The 18,515-nt window shown below is 43.0% G+C and overlaps 1 protein-coding gene across 1 annotated transcript in view; it reads left to right on the forward strand.

Annotated features, from left to right (window-relative positions):
* LOC124259216 overlaps nt 1–18,515 on the forward strand; it is a 57,591-nt gene that overhangs the window by 30,136 nt on the left and 8,940 nt on the right. Inside the window, exons 21-34 of the mRNA XM_046693323.1 lie at nt 2,463–2,715; nt 3,258–3,559; nt 4,765–4,964; nt 7,314–7,484; nt 8,039–8,150; nt 9,109–9,229; nt 9,792–9,943; nt 12,120–12,233; nt 12,860–12,994; nt 13,564–13,629; nt 13,963–14,028; nt 14,594–14,769; nt 14,978–15,084; nt 16,876–17,006. Of these exons, the coding sequence (XP_046549279.1) occupies nt 2,463–2,715; nt 3,258–3,559; nt 4,765–4,964; nt 7,314–7,484; nt 8,039–8,150; nt 9,109–9,229; nt 9,792–9,943; nt 12,120–12,233; nt 12,860–12,994; nt 13,564–13,629; nt 13,963–14,028; nt 14,594–14,769; nt 14,978–15,084; nt 16,876–17,006 (2,106 nt within the window). The remainder of the gene's footprint in view (nt 1–2,462; nt 2,716–3,257; nt 3,560–4,764; nt 4,965–7,313; nt 7,485–8,038; nt 8,151–9,108; nt 9,230–9,791; nt 9,944–12,119; nt 12,234–12,859; nt 12,995–13,563; nt 13,630–13,962; nt 14,029–14,593; nt 14,770–14,977; nt 15,085–16,875; nt 17,007–18,515) is intronic.

Genomic DNA, 18,515 nt, shown 5'->3' on the forward strand with positions numbered 1-18,515 from the left:
ATACTGACGCATCGTACTGACGATATCTCTGTTTGTCCAACACTCGATGGTCCAGCAAAGTAAACAGATTTTACGACCATCTGTTGAAAAGATGGACTGCAATAGGATAAGTTAAAGAAAATATTTGGTTCACATTTTAATAGTTCGTTAATCATCAAACCTCGTTGCTTTCCGAAAAATTATAAAGTAAATTAAATTACACTGTGCTAAGTGGGGCGGGGGGAAGCCTAGTGGTTAAAGCGTTGGCTCGTCACGCCGAAGACCCGGGTTCGAATCCCCACATGGGTACAATGTGTGAAGCCCATTTCTTGTGTCCCCCGCCATGATGTTGCTGGAATATTGCTAAAAGGGGCGTAAAACCAAACTCAGTCAGTCAGTCAGACACTGTGCTAAGTAGATGTGAACGTATTTAAAAGTACACGTACATTGTACGTCGTTGTGACGTATTTAATTGCCAATCAGGGTCCCGTTTTACAAAGCTATCTTTAGCGCTAAAGTAACCGTAACTCCCATACCTTAACATACACTTAAGGTTGGGCGCATATAGGCCTTTTAAGGCCCAAGTTCGCCCTAAAACCTTATCTACCTACCTACCATACACTTAAGGTAGTCTTAGCGATACGGTTGTTTTGTACAACATCATCCTGGTATCATGTCATCTTGGACTGAATTGATGACAAATTTTTATTCCGGAAAGCATCCTCTTCTTTTTGCTCAGAATAAACTGTTCTGTTAAGTATTTCACGTGGTTATACGTCCAGGTCTAAACATGTTTACGGACTGAACTGTTACGGTCGAACAATAGGAAAGACTCGTGTACCTACTTGACATTCGTTACGTATATTTATAAATAAAGTTACGTTTCCACATGAATTTCGATGTATGAGGCTATAAAAGTATAAGCGACAGTACTGTATTAACTAGGCGTTGTTTCATTGTCTTGTTTTGTTTCCTGTACAACAAAGTGACAAAGCAGTAAGTGAGTGAGTGAGTTTAGGTTTACGCCGCACTCAGCAATATTTCAGCGATACGGTCTGTAAATAAGCGAGTCTGGACCAGACAATCCAGTGAGCAACAGCATGATCATCGATCTGCGCAATTTGGATACGATGACATGTGTCAACCAGGTCAGCGAGCCTCACCGCCCAATCCCGTCAGTCGCCTGAAGTCGTTACTGAAGATCAATTCTTACCCGGATCTTCACGGGTCGACAAAGCATAACGACGTATAACGTTTATGAAGTCGACATATAACGTTTGTGAAGACAGTATAGTTTTAAACTTCGACGGGATAGGAATCTGCACCATCGTGATGTGCAGTTCTTCACGGTACCACTTGTCCCACAAGACTGTTGTCAACATCTAATCAGCTAGTTCTGTGTGTAGTTTTGATGTAAATACTGCTTAAAGTTCGCTGTAAGTGGTATATGCGTTATACCGGTGCCTGTGAATCTGAGCCTATACTATAGTCTGTTTGCAGTGAAAACGTACCGATGAATTTCACTTTAAACTAAAGCGTAAATCAAATAAAGTGAAATTAAGATTGCGAATCCTCATAATTTTACCTTGCCAATTGGACATATAAATCTCAGAATTTTGTTTAACTTAGAATAAAGGTTGTTTAAGAAACGATCATAGTTTCAAATCGCTATTATTGGTTTGTATTACAAGGGGATATGCACATTAAATGAAACACCGACAACAAGTAGGGCTGGTCTAAATTAACGCTCACCACGTGTGCACGTGCTTTTGTTTCACTGTTCCAACTACTGCGCTTACCCCCTTGTAATACAAATCAATAATAGCAATTTGAATCTATGATCGTTTGTTAAACAACTTTTATCCCAAGTTGAATACAATTCTGAGATTTAAATGTTCAATTGGCAAGGTAAAATTATGAGGATTCGCAATCTTAATTTCACTTTATTTGATTTACTTTTTTGTTTAAAGTGAAATTCATCGGTACGTTTTCACTGCAAACAGACTATAAGATATAGATACTGTCGTGTGAATCACCTCTTTATACACATAATTCTATTATAACATTCGGATGTATGTCTGTGCATATGTAGTGCGTATTTCGACTCCACGGGGTAAATTAAGAAATGAAAGAAATTTGCATGGCTAATTGAACGAAATGAAAAATATACGAACGAACGAATGATAAAAAAACGACTTGTTAGGAAGCTGTCCTTATTACGGTTAATAACATGCATCTTCATAATGCCTAAAATGTTGCAATATTAAATCCTTAGGTTTTATAGTGCACAGCGGATTGTTAGTTGGGTTAGTCGTGACCACGTTTTTACAACCATGCCCTCTACGACTGAAGTACCCATAATTCACAGCCGATATATTCATACGCACCCTCGTCCTAGTTCTATACCACTGTTCAGTGACGGGGGACACGCTGGGGAGGTTCTGTAGGAGTTAGTCAAGGTGCTGGACAACATGGCGTTACAGAACACCTCTCTGGACTCGGAGAGCAATTCCTCAGACCGTGGAGGGTCCGGCTGCTACGTGTCCGCGGTCCATGGCTTCATACTGCTGCTCCTGGCTGTTGCCATTTCTGTCGGAGTGGGGATCCTTGTACACTTCTCCGGGGGTGGGGAGTTAGTGTGTGAGTGTGGTCAGTCACAGACCCCTGCCCAGAGTCCGGAGGCCCTCAGGCAGATGTGTATTGACCTGGTCAAGGATGGCACTGGAGAGGAAATCTGTAAGTGTTTCTTTATAAATACACGTACATTCCTCTGGTTAGGTTAAGCTTGGTTCTTTGGTAGATTTGGTGTTTGTCACCAAACTCAGCTATATTTCAGCTATATGGCGGCGATCTGTAAATAATCGAGACAATACCAGACAATCCAGTGATCATCACTTAAGTTAAGCACAACTATCTTGTCTTAATATATAAAAGCGATGCAAAACCGAATTCACTCACTCACTTAAACTCAGATTCGCTTTGATAATGTTTCTCATTGTATATGTCAAATACCTGTTATCGTTGGCGTCACAAGAGTGGTAGACATGTCCGCCTATCCGAGCGTGCTTCAGGTAGCCTTATAGTGAAAATAGTCGCTCGCCACGCCGATTCTCCACCCGGGTAAAATGTGTGAAGACCCTGGTGTACCAATGTTGCTGAGATGTTGCTAAAAGCGGCGTAAAACCATACTCACTAACTGAGATTAACCTTACACCCTTACACCCAATACTGTCCAGTGTAGCGGTATACCAAACTCACCAGCTGATCAATATTGACAGGTGACGTGTGTCCAGCTGACCCAGAGCGGACGACAAAGACTCCAGCTCCCGAGGTCACAACTACAGCTACGACGATAGCACCACCAGCAACAACAACAGAGGCGCCTAGAGACTATCGTCTACCCATCACCGTGCGGCCCTATCTGTACAGTCTGTCTCTCCAGCCCAACATCTACGGCGGGGACAATGGAGTTTTTGATTTCAATGGCACCGTCTCCATTGCAACAGTTGCTGAAGAGGCTGCAACAACCATCACCCTGCACGCCCATCCTACACTCAACATCGACAAGGCCACCATACAGGTCGGAATCTGAACTTACGTACATTAGAGAGCCAATGGTATTGTAGACTAGCGCTTAGAAACAAACAAGTCCTTTCATATTGAAAAGGGGGGCAGTGGGGTAGCCTAGTGGTTAAAGCGTTGGCTCGTCACGCCAAAGACCCGGGTTCGAATCCCCACATGGGTACAATGTGTGAAGCCCATTTCTGGTGTCCCCCGCCGTGATTTTGCTGGAATATTGCTAAAAGGGGCGTAAAACCAAACTCAGTCAGTCAGAAAAGGTGAGAAGGAAGATTGAGCCTGAACCTGGGGAAATTGACTTGCTTTATTTAGGGCTTTAATGCTTCTGAAAGGGCTGGGCGGAAGGGAAAATAATCTGGTTCAGGGACTGTGAGACTGACCAATATTTTTGTGACAGTATGGTGAAAAATAAAGTTACCAGTACCCTAATGGCGATTTGGCCCTGTGATACCCGAGAGGCGCTATTTCCGGTACTAAGCTGGTTCTCGGCTCCCTTTGCGCGCGCCAGTTTGTGTTATGAGAGACGGGGCCCAGTTTACTCCCGGTACTCGATTTCCGGTGACAAGCGCGTATTCAAGAACCAGTTCTGGTTCCAAATTGCGCGACCGCCAAATAGGAGTTTACTAGACCGGACCAAGTAAACAACCATGCTTGACTGTCACAGCTGTTGACAGTCGTAATAGTTGGCTGATGGTTAGATCGGAAATTTGTTATTCCTGCAATAATGAACGATTCCTTACTGTCAACTGACAACCATGGGTCCATTCGAATAGGAATGAAACGTTGCTTGTCATCGGAAGTACTAAGGTCTCAGGATGCGCTATAAACTGGATAAATAGACCTGTTTCATATTTAACTCTATGTGTTTGAACTGTGTGCCGAAAATATGAACAGGACAGGCTGTTTTCAGGGCTTGGCGGAAGATGGCAAATACAGAGTGTAAAGTTGCCGTTCTTTGATGGTGTAATCCAGGCGATCCGAATCATGATATTATACGAAAGCTGATATAACCAGACATATGTATCATATGGTCACATTTGGGCACAATCAAAAGGGCAGATTGTTACAACCAATCTTATGTGTGCCAAAATATATCTGTATCCTACAGGCGAGGGGTAGAGCACAATCCAAAATGCCACACTGTTATGACACATGTCACGTGTGCCCTTAGTCACATTTGAAATTGTAACATCACTTTGCCAACAGGTGCGAGACATCAACTCAACAGCCAGCCTAACTGTACCAGACACATCGTATGAATCTCTGCGGCATTTCTTTGTCCTGCGTCTGTCCACGCCTCTGACCATTGGTCGCCATTATGAGATATCAATGTCCTTCAGCGGCCCCTTGTCTCAAGATGGAGTCGGTCTGTACCTCAGCGTGTATCAGGAGGATGGCAGGAACGTGTAAGTATTGGTTCTAGTCAGTGTCAGGGCAACCATTTGCAACTGAAGAAAACCGCTAACAATACGAGCTCGTATTTCTGCAGGATGGTTTACTCTACACAATATTCTGAACATGGGAGATATCATGAAAATAATTGTAAGATAGGAGATGAGACGAGAAGAGACGACACCAAAACAAATTCATATTTGAAATATGAAAATGAGAATAAAAACAGAAACTATAAACACAAGAAAATATCACCCTTACTATCTTAACCAAAGGTGAAACACATAAGAAATTGGACATTATCACAGTGACGGCAAAAATGGCATTTACCAGTATGTATAAATGTAATATTTACAAGATATATCGCAGTTATAGTAAACTTTAGTAGAAGGGCACGATACGAATTGTATACGAATTGTATTGTAGGATACGAATCGTACATAGCGGACTGTTACAAAGGATTACATCTTACAATCGTTTAAAAATTACTGTAAGTTGTATGCTTCTCTCGAGGGTAATACGGTCTGATGTACACCTCTTTGTAGCAGTGTCACCCGAGCCGGTAGGCGAGCATCTGGTAATATATAATAATAAATGGCCTCTCGACTGGATTATTTAAATGATAAGCAAATAGTTAGGATAGAAATGGTTAATTATGTCTAAGCTGAGTATGCAAACGATGCAATGTATAAAATAGTTTAAATAAAGCAGTGAAAGTCGGTATAATTAATGTGTACATAGTGAACTCAAAAACAGCTAATCGAACGGCCGTTTTCAAACTCCGTGCACTGCATGCGTTATATTATGACGTCATATGACTGTTAGCGATACAGCTTCTCGGCGGAGATTTTGGCGGTTACCGGGCAGCGGGTAAAATTATTTCCAGTTTTCACCCTACTGGAAGGTGAGGTGAGGTGAAATTGGGTTTTAACGTCGTGCTTGAGAATATTTCGCTCATATGACGACGTGCATGCGTGTGTATGTGTATGTGCGGCTGCTTGTACTAGCCCAGACTTAAGCTGGTTTTATAGTGCTAGCCCACTGAGATACCATGCCGCAGTAAAGCATGAATACCCCACTCAGACACATTATACTGACTCCGAGCTGACCCATCCTTGTTGTACCCATTAATGTCGAGCGCCAGGCAGGGACCAACAAGTACCATATTTTAACGTCTTTTGGTATGACGCGGTCGGGGATCGAACCCACGACCTTCCGCACTCCGGGCGGACGCTCTAACCACTACACCACGGAGGCGGTTCCTTCCTAAAGCGACATTGACCAATGAAATCTAAGTATTTTACATGAAGGTAAGATAATGGCTGGCATTATGATTTCCTCACTGTCATTTCGTATCTTACGTGGCTCTCTGACAAACTGCTGATCATAGATGTCGCATACAGTTCAACCTCACGCAGAATGACTTATTGTTCTTCGTTTCAGAGAAAGAATGTGTATGTCATTTAATCAGTATCCTAAACGGTATTCTATATCTCTCAAAACAACATCATTCGTATACGAACTAAAAGTTGACCCCTCCTGGATGGATGAATAGTGTTAATAGACCATCTACTTTACAAGCAGTCAAGACAGTGACTGACTGACTGACTAAGAATGGTTTTACTCCGTTTTTTGCAATATTCCATCAATATCACGGCGAGGGACACCAGAAATGGGCTTTTTATAAATTGTACCCATGTTGGGAATCGAACCCGGGCCTACGGCGTGATGAGCGAACGCTTTAACCACTCGGCTACCCAACAGCCCTCCAAGACACTGAACTTAATGCAATGGTAAATCTAGTATAGGAATGTTACACTGACTGACTGAGTGTGGTTTTACGCCGCTTTTAGCAATATTCCAGCAACATCAGAGCGGGGGACACCAGAAATGGGCTTCACACATTGTACCAATATAGGGATTCGAACCCGGGTCTTTGGCGTGACGAGCCAACGCTTTAACCACTAGGCTACCCCACCGCCCCAGGAATGTTACAGACTTTGCAGAGTTTGAGTACAGTTATCAATACCCTGTCATCCCAGGACAGGGGCTCCAAAAGTTGACTCCATACGGTAACGACTTCGGGATCTGATCCGAGTCTTCGGCATACACTGAGTGAGTGAGTATGGTTTTATTCCGCTTTTAGCAATATTTCAACAATATCACGGCGGAGGGCCTTCGGCATACAGCACTGAATATGTGATAAGTAAGTTTCCATGACTGTCCCAGGAAAGAATGGAGCAGTCTAACTTGTTGGATCTCCTGCGGCAGATTAGCCCGGGTTCAATATCTCATAAAGGATAAAATATTTTAAGTCAGCAATGTTACTGATGACTGTTCAAAGTATAAGGTGTTTTTTTCAGTTACCTAGCAACGACCCAGTTTGAGGCTCCTGATGCACGTAAAGCCTTCCCCTGCTTTGATGAACCTGCGCTGAGAGCAGAGTTTGACATCACCCTCGTGAGACAAGATGGCGGAGAAAGGAACTACACTTCACTCGCCAACACTCCACGGAAATCATCCACTTCTCTACAGTACGTCACCTCTAAATTTCATAATAGAGGAAGACATCGAGTGATGCCAAAAGGCTGAAAGGTTTATTGCAACACGTGACCTAATTCCCTTTGTTCCACACAGCTATGGTCATTTATGATTTATGACGACACCATAAGCCTCCTTTTGGTATTATGCAGGTCCTGGAACCATCGCTTGATAGCTACCTTTAACCGTAAATGTTAATTATTGTAAAACCGTTCATTGATAGGGACACTGATTGCCTTGTCGTCTAAGACACCGAAGTTAGTTGGCATGGTTTCTTCTTCCATGCCCGAGTGAACAAAAATATCTAATAAATCCAAGATTGATTTGGCCAGCCCAGATTCATTCGCCTCTAGGCCTAAACCCAAGCAAAGGTTGATCTGGTCAGTCTAGATTGTCTCATCTGTAGGCCTGATTTGACCGGTCCAGGTAGCCTCTGCCCAAGGCCTAGGCCTGTTACTCGTGTCTCAAAAGACGAGGATATCCAAGATTAGTTCAGTGCTTAACACTAGGAAGTTTTCATGTGTCAGATGCTATACTGGTGTTGTAGGAACGGCATGGTTGCCGACGTGTTTGAGCGGACTGTGATGATGCCCACCTACCTCTTGGCGTTCATAGTGTGCGACTACGAGTACGTGGAGGATATCGTGAGCAACGTCCAGGTGTGTCCCAGTGACTTCTTCTCTATACTTGAGTATCTGCCATTATCCTGTATGTTTTAGTCTCCATTCTGTTATGACGAATACCTTGAGGAGCTGGTGATAGTACATAGAAATGGACTGCATTGGCGCTTAGTAAGCACTTAAAGAAATATTTCTACATGATTAGAGTTTTAAAATACGATAGGAAAAATGATTCGCATGATATATTACTGCTGACAAGTATGTTATGCATATTATGTATGTGAGAAATCTATGGGATATCTGAAAATCTATATATTAGCCCTTTTAGACATGCATTGACAACGTTTTAAGAGGTGAGGTCTTGTTTATTTATCAAGACTTCTGAACCCAATCTATAGCCCAATCGATTAATTTTTAAGCAGAATTACCCAGCACATTTTACAAACTGTTACGGGAATGGTTGAACAGACATAAGCAAATGAAAAAATTCATACAAATTTCAAATTTCAATTTCCTTCTTTTCCTTAGTTTAGTTAGGTAACGTCCGAAACGAAGCTATACTATCCAATACGTCGATCGATGATCATAAAACCAATCACTGGATTGTCTCGTCCAAACCGATAATTTACTATTAAATAGCCGAAATATCGCTAAGTACGGCATTTAAACATAAAGCACATTGGACCATATTCTAAAAGTGAGTGAGTGAGTTTAGTTTTACGCCACACTCAGCAATATTCCAGCTATATGGCGGCGGTCTGCACATAATAGAGTCTGGACCAGACAATCCAGTGATCAACAGCATGATCTACGCAATTGGGAACCGATGCCATGTCTCAACCAAGTCAGCAAGCCTGACCACCCGATCCCGTTAGTCGCCTCTTACGACAAGCATGGATTACTGAAGGTTCATTCTAACACGGACCTTCACGGGTCTCTAATACCCTAAGATGAAAGTAATATTGTTTTCAGCAACATTTTGAATTTTTTTCATCAGTATCGAACATGGGCGATGCCCAAGAAACTTGAGTACACGGAAACTGCACAGCGTCACGGGATCGCCATCTTCAAGCGGTTTACGGATTACTTTACGCCAGCATATGTCTTCTATAAATTAGGTATGCCCAGCCTTAATATTGTCACTTCTAAATTATATTCGCAATGCAGTAGATTGAATGTAAACAATTCTTCGTCAGAGTATCGTCTTTCCAAATCGACATTAGAAATGTACTGGAGCCCGATACACAAAGCGTTCACAACATACGATATTCGTAAGCCTATGATAAAATCTATGCATCCAATTGTTCGTAACGCTACAATATTCGTAAGCCTATGATAAAATCTATGCATCCGATTGTTCGTAACGCTACAATATTCGTAAGCCTATGATAAAATCTATGCATCCGATTGTTAGTAACGCTACGATGTTCGTAAGCCTATGATAAAATCTATGCATCCGATTGTCCGTAACGCTACAATATTCGTAAGCCTATGATAAAATCTATGCATCCGATTGTTCGTAACGCTACGAAGGCTTTGTGGATCGAGACCCTGATTGATTACAATTCTGCATTTGGACATTCAAAAACAGCGTTTGTTGTTTTACAAAAACGTCCTCACCACAACGCCGGCAACTACAACATCTGCTCTGACGGCTACATGTGCTTCGACTGATTTCAGACAACATCGCCATCCCCGACTTCAACGCTGGAGCCATGGAGAACTGGGGTCTCATCACCTACAGGGAGACACTGCTGTATGAACCCGGGGTCTCCTCGGCCTCCGATGAGGACTGGATAGCAGAGGTCATCTCTCATGAGATAGCTCACCAGGTACTCTTGTCTGTCCCTCCGACTATAGCTGATAAATTAAAACAGGAATCCGACTCAAGTTTAGAAGGGTTTGGAATGTTTCTCAGCTCTCATAAAATTAAGCATTGTAATGAGGGTCCATTTCAATTATTTTTATTTTGTAAATTTAGATTGTTATCTAAATATTAGTATACATGTATATAAGACGACTGTATTTTATAATAGTTCAGGGCGAAAGTGTGCCTTATTACACTTAACATGATAGTAGAGCGAACTGTATTTCTTTTCTAAGATGCCAAATTTAATACTTTCTAAGTATAATTACCAATAAATTAAGGCAGAAAATAAACGACGGTGTCGGTGACCTCAATTGAGAATCCTCGCACAGGGCTAATTGACGCGCTGTTCTATTGACGTGTCTGCCCCCTACGTTATTAAATTAAATATCTTCTCTAAATTATTTTAATTACATACATACATACTGTATATGATTTACGTAAACAACATGGGACAATATGAAAGTCGCATTTCTACTACCAACGTAAGTTTAGATCAGTGACATCCAGATGAAGCTGAGTGGTCAAGCGACATTCCACGATTGCATTGCGGGAATGTAAACATTGCGAACGTTACCGTGTTGCTGAAAACTTGTGAGTCGAACTGACACATTTTAACCGTCGTAAAACATAAAGGTAATGTTTCCACCAGTGATGTTAGCTGCGTGAAGCAACTGCAAACCAAGAAACGGGATGCAACGGAGTAGTTTACTGTAGGACACTGTACGAGGCGATGACAAATGACATGCATCGTGACGTCGCTGACATTGTGACGTAATGCAAAATTGTTCGATTACGAGGTGGGCAGACTATAATGGGGCAGTGACGACAATACATTGTGACGTAATGCAAAATGTGCACATTATCGTCTGATAAAGTAAGGTCGACGCCTTTGATCTTTCACCGAAGCATCTTAGAATGGTTCATAAATGAGACAGATCTTTGACGTGAAAACTTTGGTCAAACCAAGGAGCACGGGTACCCAAACAGGAATTTAGGGCAGCTTAGGATTTGAACCCACAGACGTTGGTTTCTGGCACGCCTTGGGTACACAACTCTGTAAAGCGAATGCGGCCCCTTAAATAAATCTTACGACAATCGTAGCGCTAAGGTGATCGTCGCTCCCATACTTTAATATAGACTTACGACTGCCTAGCGCTAAGGTGATCGTTGCTCGCATACTTTAATATAGACTTACGACAATCGTAGCACTGAGGTGATCGTCGCTCGCATACTTAACATAGACTTCCGACAATCGTAGCGCTAAGGTGATCGTTGCTCCCATACTTAACATAGACTTCCGACAATCGTAGCGCAAGGTGATCGTCGCTCCTATACTTTAATATAGACTTACGACAGCCTAGCGCTAAGGTGATCATCGCTCGCATACTTAACATAGACTCCTGACAATCGTAGCGCTAAGGTGATCGTCGCTCGCATACTTATAGACTTCCGACAATCGTAGCGCGAAGGTGATCGTCGCTCCTATACTTTAATATAGACTTACGACAATCGTAGAGCTAAGGTGATCGTCTCTCCTATACTTTAATATAGACTTACGACAATCGTAGCGCTGAGGTGATCGTCGCTCCCATACTTAACATAGACTTACGACAGCCTAGTGCTAAGGTGATCGTCGCTCGCATACTTAACATAGACTTCCGACAATCGTAGCGCTAAGGTGATCGTCGTTCCCATACTAAAACATAGACTTCCTACAATCGTAGCGCTGAGGTGATCGTCGCTCCCATACATAACATAGACTTACGACAGCCTAGCGGTAAGGTGATCGTCGCTCCATACTTTAACATAGACTTACGACAATCGTAGCACTAAGGTGATCGTCGCTCCCATACATAACATAGACTTACGACAGCCTAGCGCTAAGGTGATCGTTGCTCGCATACTTTTTCATAGACTAACGACAATCGTAGCACTAAGGTGATCGTCACTCCATACTTTAACATAGACTTACGGCAACCGTAGCGCTAAGGTGATCGTCGCTCCGGTACTTTAACATAGACTTACAACAGTCGTAGCGCTACGATCACTTTGTGGGGTGGTTTTCTAACAAACCCAGAAAGAAGATGTCATACCAAATATATGAAAAAATCTTTTCATTTTCTGGTTGTATTTTTCAGTGGTTCGGTAACTTGGTGTCTCCCCTGTGGTGGAACTGGCTGTGGCTGAACGAGGCCTTCGCTTCCTTCTGGGACTACCACGTTGTGGGGGAGATCTACCCTACCTGGAGGACGGTAACTTATGCAAACACACGCGAACACTTACACTTGAGTGCTGCACACAGAATCATAAGCGCAAGCACGCACCAACAGAGCAGTATTCATACGCACACACAGAAACGTCTACGTACGTGCACACACACAAGCAGTGAGGGAATGTGTGAGTTTAGTTTCCCGCCGCTTTAGAAATATTTCACCAGTCGCGGTGGGTGGACATAAAAAATGGGTTTCACACTTTGTACCCATGTGGGGAATCAAACCCTAGTCTTCGGCCTGACGAGCAAACGCTTCAACGACAGGGCTACCCCAACGCCCCGCACATACACGTACGCACAAACGCAAAGATAAGCACGTACACGAACACGCACGCGTGCACAGTACCATTCACGCTCGAACACACACGCGGAGAAATGAACGCACAAACACGCACAGGAACAATCAATCTCTGAGACACAAGCAGTCATTTAGACACACACATCACGCACACACTCACACACACACACAGATCATACTCGACTACACAGTATACTTCGACAATTTCTAGTTGACCGGAGCTGTTGTCTGCAAGGTATATAAGGAATTAAGTATTATATAACCCATACAGCGGTTAATGTCTTCTAATGGTGATATCGGTGTTTCAGCTTGACTTGCACGTACCTACCAGTATTCACGGTGCCATGTCTGTGGACAGTCTAAGGACGTCACACCCTCTCACAGCTGACGTCATGACCCCTGGGGAGATCAGCGGTATATTTGATGACATCACATACTCTAAGGTGGGGCTATAGAAGTACCATTGTAAACGTTCGTGATGGAAGCAAAGTTGCCCTGGATGATATCCCCGTGTGTCTGTGTTTGTTGGTGTGTGTTTCTGTGGGGCAGTCTGTGAGAGTGTGTGTATGTGTGGCTATGTGTGTGAGACTGTGCGTATGTGTGTGAGATTGTGTGTGTAAGTGAGAGTGTATGTGAGTGAGAGTGAGCGAGTGAGTTTAGTTTTACGCCGCTTTTAGCAGAATTCCAGCAAACTCAAAGCGGGGTGAGCGAGAGAGTGAGTGAGAGTGTATATGTGTGATAGTGTGCGTGAGAATGTATGTGAGAGAGTGTATGTGATTGAATGTTTGTGAGTGTCTGTAAGAATGTGTGGAAGGATGTGTTTTGTCAAATGTAAGTGCCATGGATCGTCCCTTAGATTATGGAAGGCTGGTACTGAGTGATGAGCAACTCACTCACTCACTCCCTCACTCACTCACTCACTCACCCACTCACTCACTCACTCACTCACTCACTCATACACTACTGCTTTACTCTGTATCCTTGAACTGACTGCGGTATTGTTCTGTTGCAGGGTTCTGCTATAGTCCGGATGATGCACCTCGTCATGGGACAAAATCTCTTCATCAGTGGTCTTAACGTAGGATATATTGTTGTCGGTGTATAGCCCAGTGTAAAATGACATCACTGATCCAGAGAGAAGGAGATAGACAATACTCTCATAGCTGTTGGTTTTATAGAGTATTAAGAGCTTGGATATGTCGACATTTAAACCTTTGCTTTACAGCATAAGAAATAACTCTGAGAAAATCTGATAATGTTGATCTCTTAATCAGTTTCATAATAATTTAACAAAGTCTAACTTGACCATCAGAGAGAAACAGTTTCCCCAATTACAGAGTATAAACCTAACTATACTGTGTTGTAGAGTGGAATGGTTTGATCAGATAGGCTCCATTATTTGTGTTCGTAGCGTTATCTGGAAGCACAAAAGTTTGGGAACGCAGAACATCAGGACTTATGGGATGCTCTTACTGAGGTAAGATGTATGCTCTTTTCTTATGCTGGTTTTCGTCGATGATTCGGGTTTTACCCCCAGTCACCCGAAAAGCAGGAATTCTTTCTGCACAGTCTTCGACTTTTAAGAACCTACGACTGGATGTTCCAATGCCATATGTGTTGGGCAATTTAGTTTGTGTCAAGTTTCACTCAGCGCCACGCCCGTACTCATTTTCACCACAATGAGAGCCTTTTTACACCCAACCCACCTCAGGCTTTCATCTTACATCATGGATTGCCGTGATATTATTTAAAAATACTGTTAAACCTCCCTTGATGGTAAAACCTGACGTTCGGATATATCTAAACCTAAAAAGTCATTTGAATATATGACTGGACGATCAAAGTTGACAAAGTGATTTTTCTCTCTTCTAAAATACTCTAGTTCGTACAGTTCCTATGTCATATACTGCCTGATATTTACAGGAAGCCACTGGTAGTGTTCTGAAACATGGCATTGTGTACCGTCTCAATGTAATCACATCGGAACATCGCAAAATGCTCCACTTGATGCAGTTCCTATGTTCAATACTAATTGTTTACAGGAATCCATGGCGAGTGGACTCGGTCTGGACATGACCGAGGTGATGGACCCCTGGGTGACCCAGATGAACTTCCCTGTGGTCAAGGTTTCCGTCACAGCAACTAAAGTCACATTCACTCAACAACGATTCCTCGTCTCGGGTGCAGAAGATGCCAGTCAAGATGTGGGCACATACGGGTATGTGTGTGATGGCAGTTTGAGTCCTGGTAACATACTGAAGTCTGGCACCAATCCGGTTTTCGGTATCATAACCATATTAAGGTGCTTGAAAGATAAATTATTGAAAAATGTGTTTAACGTGATGAAGATGGATGGGAAAGGATTAGGAATTGTAGTAAGTAGTAGTTGTGTTGTAAACTATACTGTTTAAGAATATTTGTTGCAGCTACAAGTGGACGATTCCAATCACGTTCACCGTCAGCAACAACATTAACTTCACCGAAGAATACGCTTACGACAACATCCACTACATGAATGTTAATGGAGATACCCGTGAGTATATAAACATAGCACGGCTAGATGTTCCATGTGGGTTAAAGTAGGGGAGGCACGCGATGGAAACTGTCTGGCAAAGAATAGTATGTGCAGGCAATAGTCGCCGAAACCTTGTAAACCCAAGGTCCATAACACAACTGTCATATCCGTATTAGGTACATCACCATGGATTACTCAGTAAGCTTTGTTATATACTAGCCATCATCAAAGATGGGTGTATTTTGTTTTGCCTGGCAGTTTCATGTAAATGTGTTCTTGAAGGGATTGGTCATTAGTATTAATAGGGCCGACGACCGAGCAGACCATCGATCTATCCATCAATCGTCCGTCCATCTGTCCTATTGTCTGCCCGTCCGTCAGTCTGTCCAACCCTCCATCCAATTGTCTGTCCATCCATCCATCAATCGCCCATCATCATCCGTCATCCATCCATTCATCCTTCCCTCCCTCCATTATCCATCCCTCAATCCATCCTTCCATCCACCATCCATTAATCCGTGCACCCATCACCCACCCACCCACCCATCCATCCATCCACCTAACTGACCATCCATCCATCCAACATCCATCCATCCACCCACCCATCCATCCATCCATCCATCCATCCATCCATCCATCCATCCATCCATCCTTCCACCTAGCTGACCATCAATCCATCCATCCAACTATCCATCCATCCATCCATCCAAAACCCACATACCAACCCACCTGCCCATCCATCCATCCATCCATCAACCCAACCACCCACCCACCCATCCATCCTTCCATAAACCCACCCACCCACCCAATCCATCCATCTACCCACCCACCCATCCATCCACCGATCCACCTATCCATCCACCTATCCACCCACCCATCCACCAATCCATCCATCCCATCCATCCATCCATCCATCATCCATCCACCCTCCTATTCATCCATCTAACCATCATCCATCACCCACCCACCTACCCATCCATCCATCCACCCAGCTAACCATCCATCCATCCATCCAACCGACAACCCACCCACCCATTCATCCATCAAACCATCCATCCATCACCCACCCACCCACCCATCCATCGACCCAGCTAACTATCCATCCATCCATCCACCCACCTAAAATCCATCCATCCATCCATCCATCCACCCACCCACCCATCCATCAATCCATCCATGCATCCACCCATCCATCCACCACCCATGCATCCACCCAGCTAACTATCCATCCATCCATCCAACCAACCTTCGACCCACCCACCCATCCACACCCACCCACCCACCCATCCATCCACCCACCCACTCATCCATCCACCCATCCATCCACCCACCCATCCACCCATCCATCCATCCATCCACCCATCCATCCATCCATCCATCGACCCAGCTAACTATCCATCTATCCACCCACCCATCCATCCATCCACCCATCCATCCATCCATCCATCCATCCATCCATCCATCTACCCACCCATCCATCCACCCACCAATCCATCCATCCACCCACTCATCCACCCATCCATCCATCCACCGATCCACCTATCCATCCACCCATCCACCCAACCACCCATCCACCTATCCATCCATCCACCCATCCATCCATCTACCCATCCACCCAGCCATCCATCAATCCATCCATCCATCCATCAATCCATCCACCCATCCACCCATCCATCCATCCACCCATCCACCTATCCTTCTATCCATCCATCCATCCATCCATCCACCCACCCACCCACCCACCCATCCATCCACCCATCCATCCATCCATCTCTGTAGGCTGTATATGACACATATGTCATGTTCTAGTGGAGGTTGGTGTAACTGTCCCATCTGGCGGCTGGATCATCGTCAACATACAGGAGTGTGGCTTCTACCGCGTCAACTACGAAGATGAGATCTGGGAAAACATAATAAACTTCTTGTCAACCAACCACGAGGTAAACTTGATTAAGAATCTGTCTTTACCGAAGTACTGAATGCTTGGCTGTAGTCTTTCACCTACATCTGGAATACCATAAGGCAGGCATTTCTGTTCAATTGTTGCAGTTTTTAAACGTTGTATACCACCATCCAACACGACACAGTCAAGGAAAAACTTCATTCCTTGATCCATGGCTCTTTTGTTAATAAACGTGGTGAACACAGATATCCTTAAGTAACTATCGTCAATGGTTTGGGACAGTTTGTAATATATGAAAGCAAAATATTAGAGAAAAAGGTTTATTGAGAAAACAGATGTGAAATGCTGGAATCATTGCCGGAGACATCTATGTAAAAAGATAGGCAGTAAAACATTGAGACAAGAAGTAAGTATCCCCATGGTTACCACTGCCAGCCTGTTTTTATGCATATTAATCAGAAATTAAGAACATGGAATTTAACGAAGAAGTTTAACTTAACGATCATGTACATCAATGATCTAATATCGTTCAACAACCATACAATGGCCAATTCCCTGCCCACCTGAACTTGGAATAAAAGAGACAAGTGAGACGGCCTCATGTGTTTTATATTTGGATCTGAGATTCAGAGCGACAAACTCCCCACAAGGATGTATTAGTAAAGGGATGGTTTCAACTTTCAACAGTCAACTTTCCTTCATGCAATATTTCAACATTTCAGTGTTTTGGTGTTTACATTTGACAACTTTTGAGTATAATCGAGCATGTTCCTTTCATGAAAGAGCGTCATACCACTCTTGCTCAGAACTTGTTCAATCAAGGTTACAACATTCAAGGCTTCAGTAAAGCTTACGAATGGTCGACATTTCAAAAATTGATGTATCTGTGTCAATACTGATGTCCGATGCAATTCTCTATTTTGCCAGGTAACAACCGATTAGTCTTTGCATTGATATAGGACGGTGCCACCGGTGGGGCGGGGCACACTCAAATTTTCGAGAACACTTGCTTCCATCAGAATTGTACAATCGTCTCTGCCTTCAGCAGTTTTCGTATGTACGTGGAAAGAATTTTGTCGATTTTGTTAAAATAATAGAAGGCGGAACTTTCCACTTACCGTTTGAATATACATGTATGCAGGCAGTCAATTCCGTTTGATTTGTTAAACTTTTGAATACTTTGGTACAGTGAGATTGGAATACAGATGTAACGATAAGGGACAATATGAAGAGCTTGGTTATCACTCTCTCATATGTTTTATTATTATTACTAATACTCTCTCATATACATTATTATTCCTAATACTCTCTCACATGTATTATTATTTTTCCAAATACTCTCTCATATGTATTATTATTATTATTACTAATACTCTCTCATATGCATTATTATTATTACTAATACTCTCTCATATGTATTATTATTATTACTAATACTCTCTCATATGCATTATTATTATTCCTAATACTCTCTCATATGTATTATTATATTACTAATACTCTCTCATATGTATTATTATTATTACTAATACTCTCTCATATGCAT

The sequence above is a fragment of the Haliotis rubra genome, unplaced genomic scaffold, assembly GCF_003918875.1.
Source record: "Haliotis rubra isolate DU_JTF1 unplaced genomic scaffold, ASM391887v1 Scf714, whole genome shotgun sequence".
Classification (NCBI taxonomy): Eukaryota; Metazoa; Mollusca; class Gastropoda; order Lepetellida; family Haliotidae; genus Haliotis; species Haliotis rubra.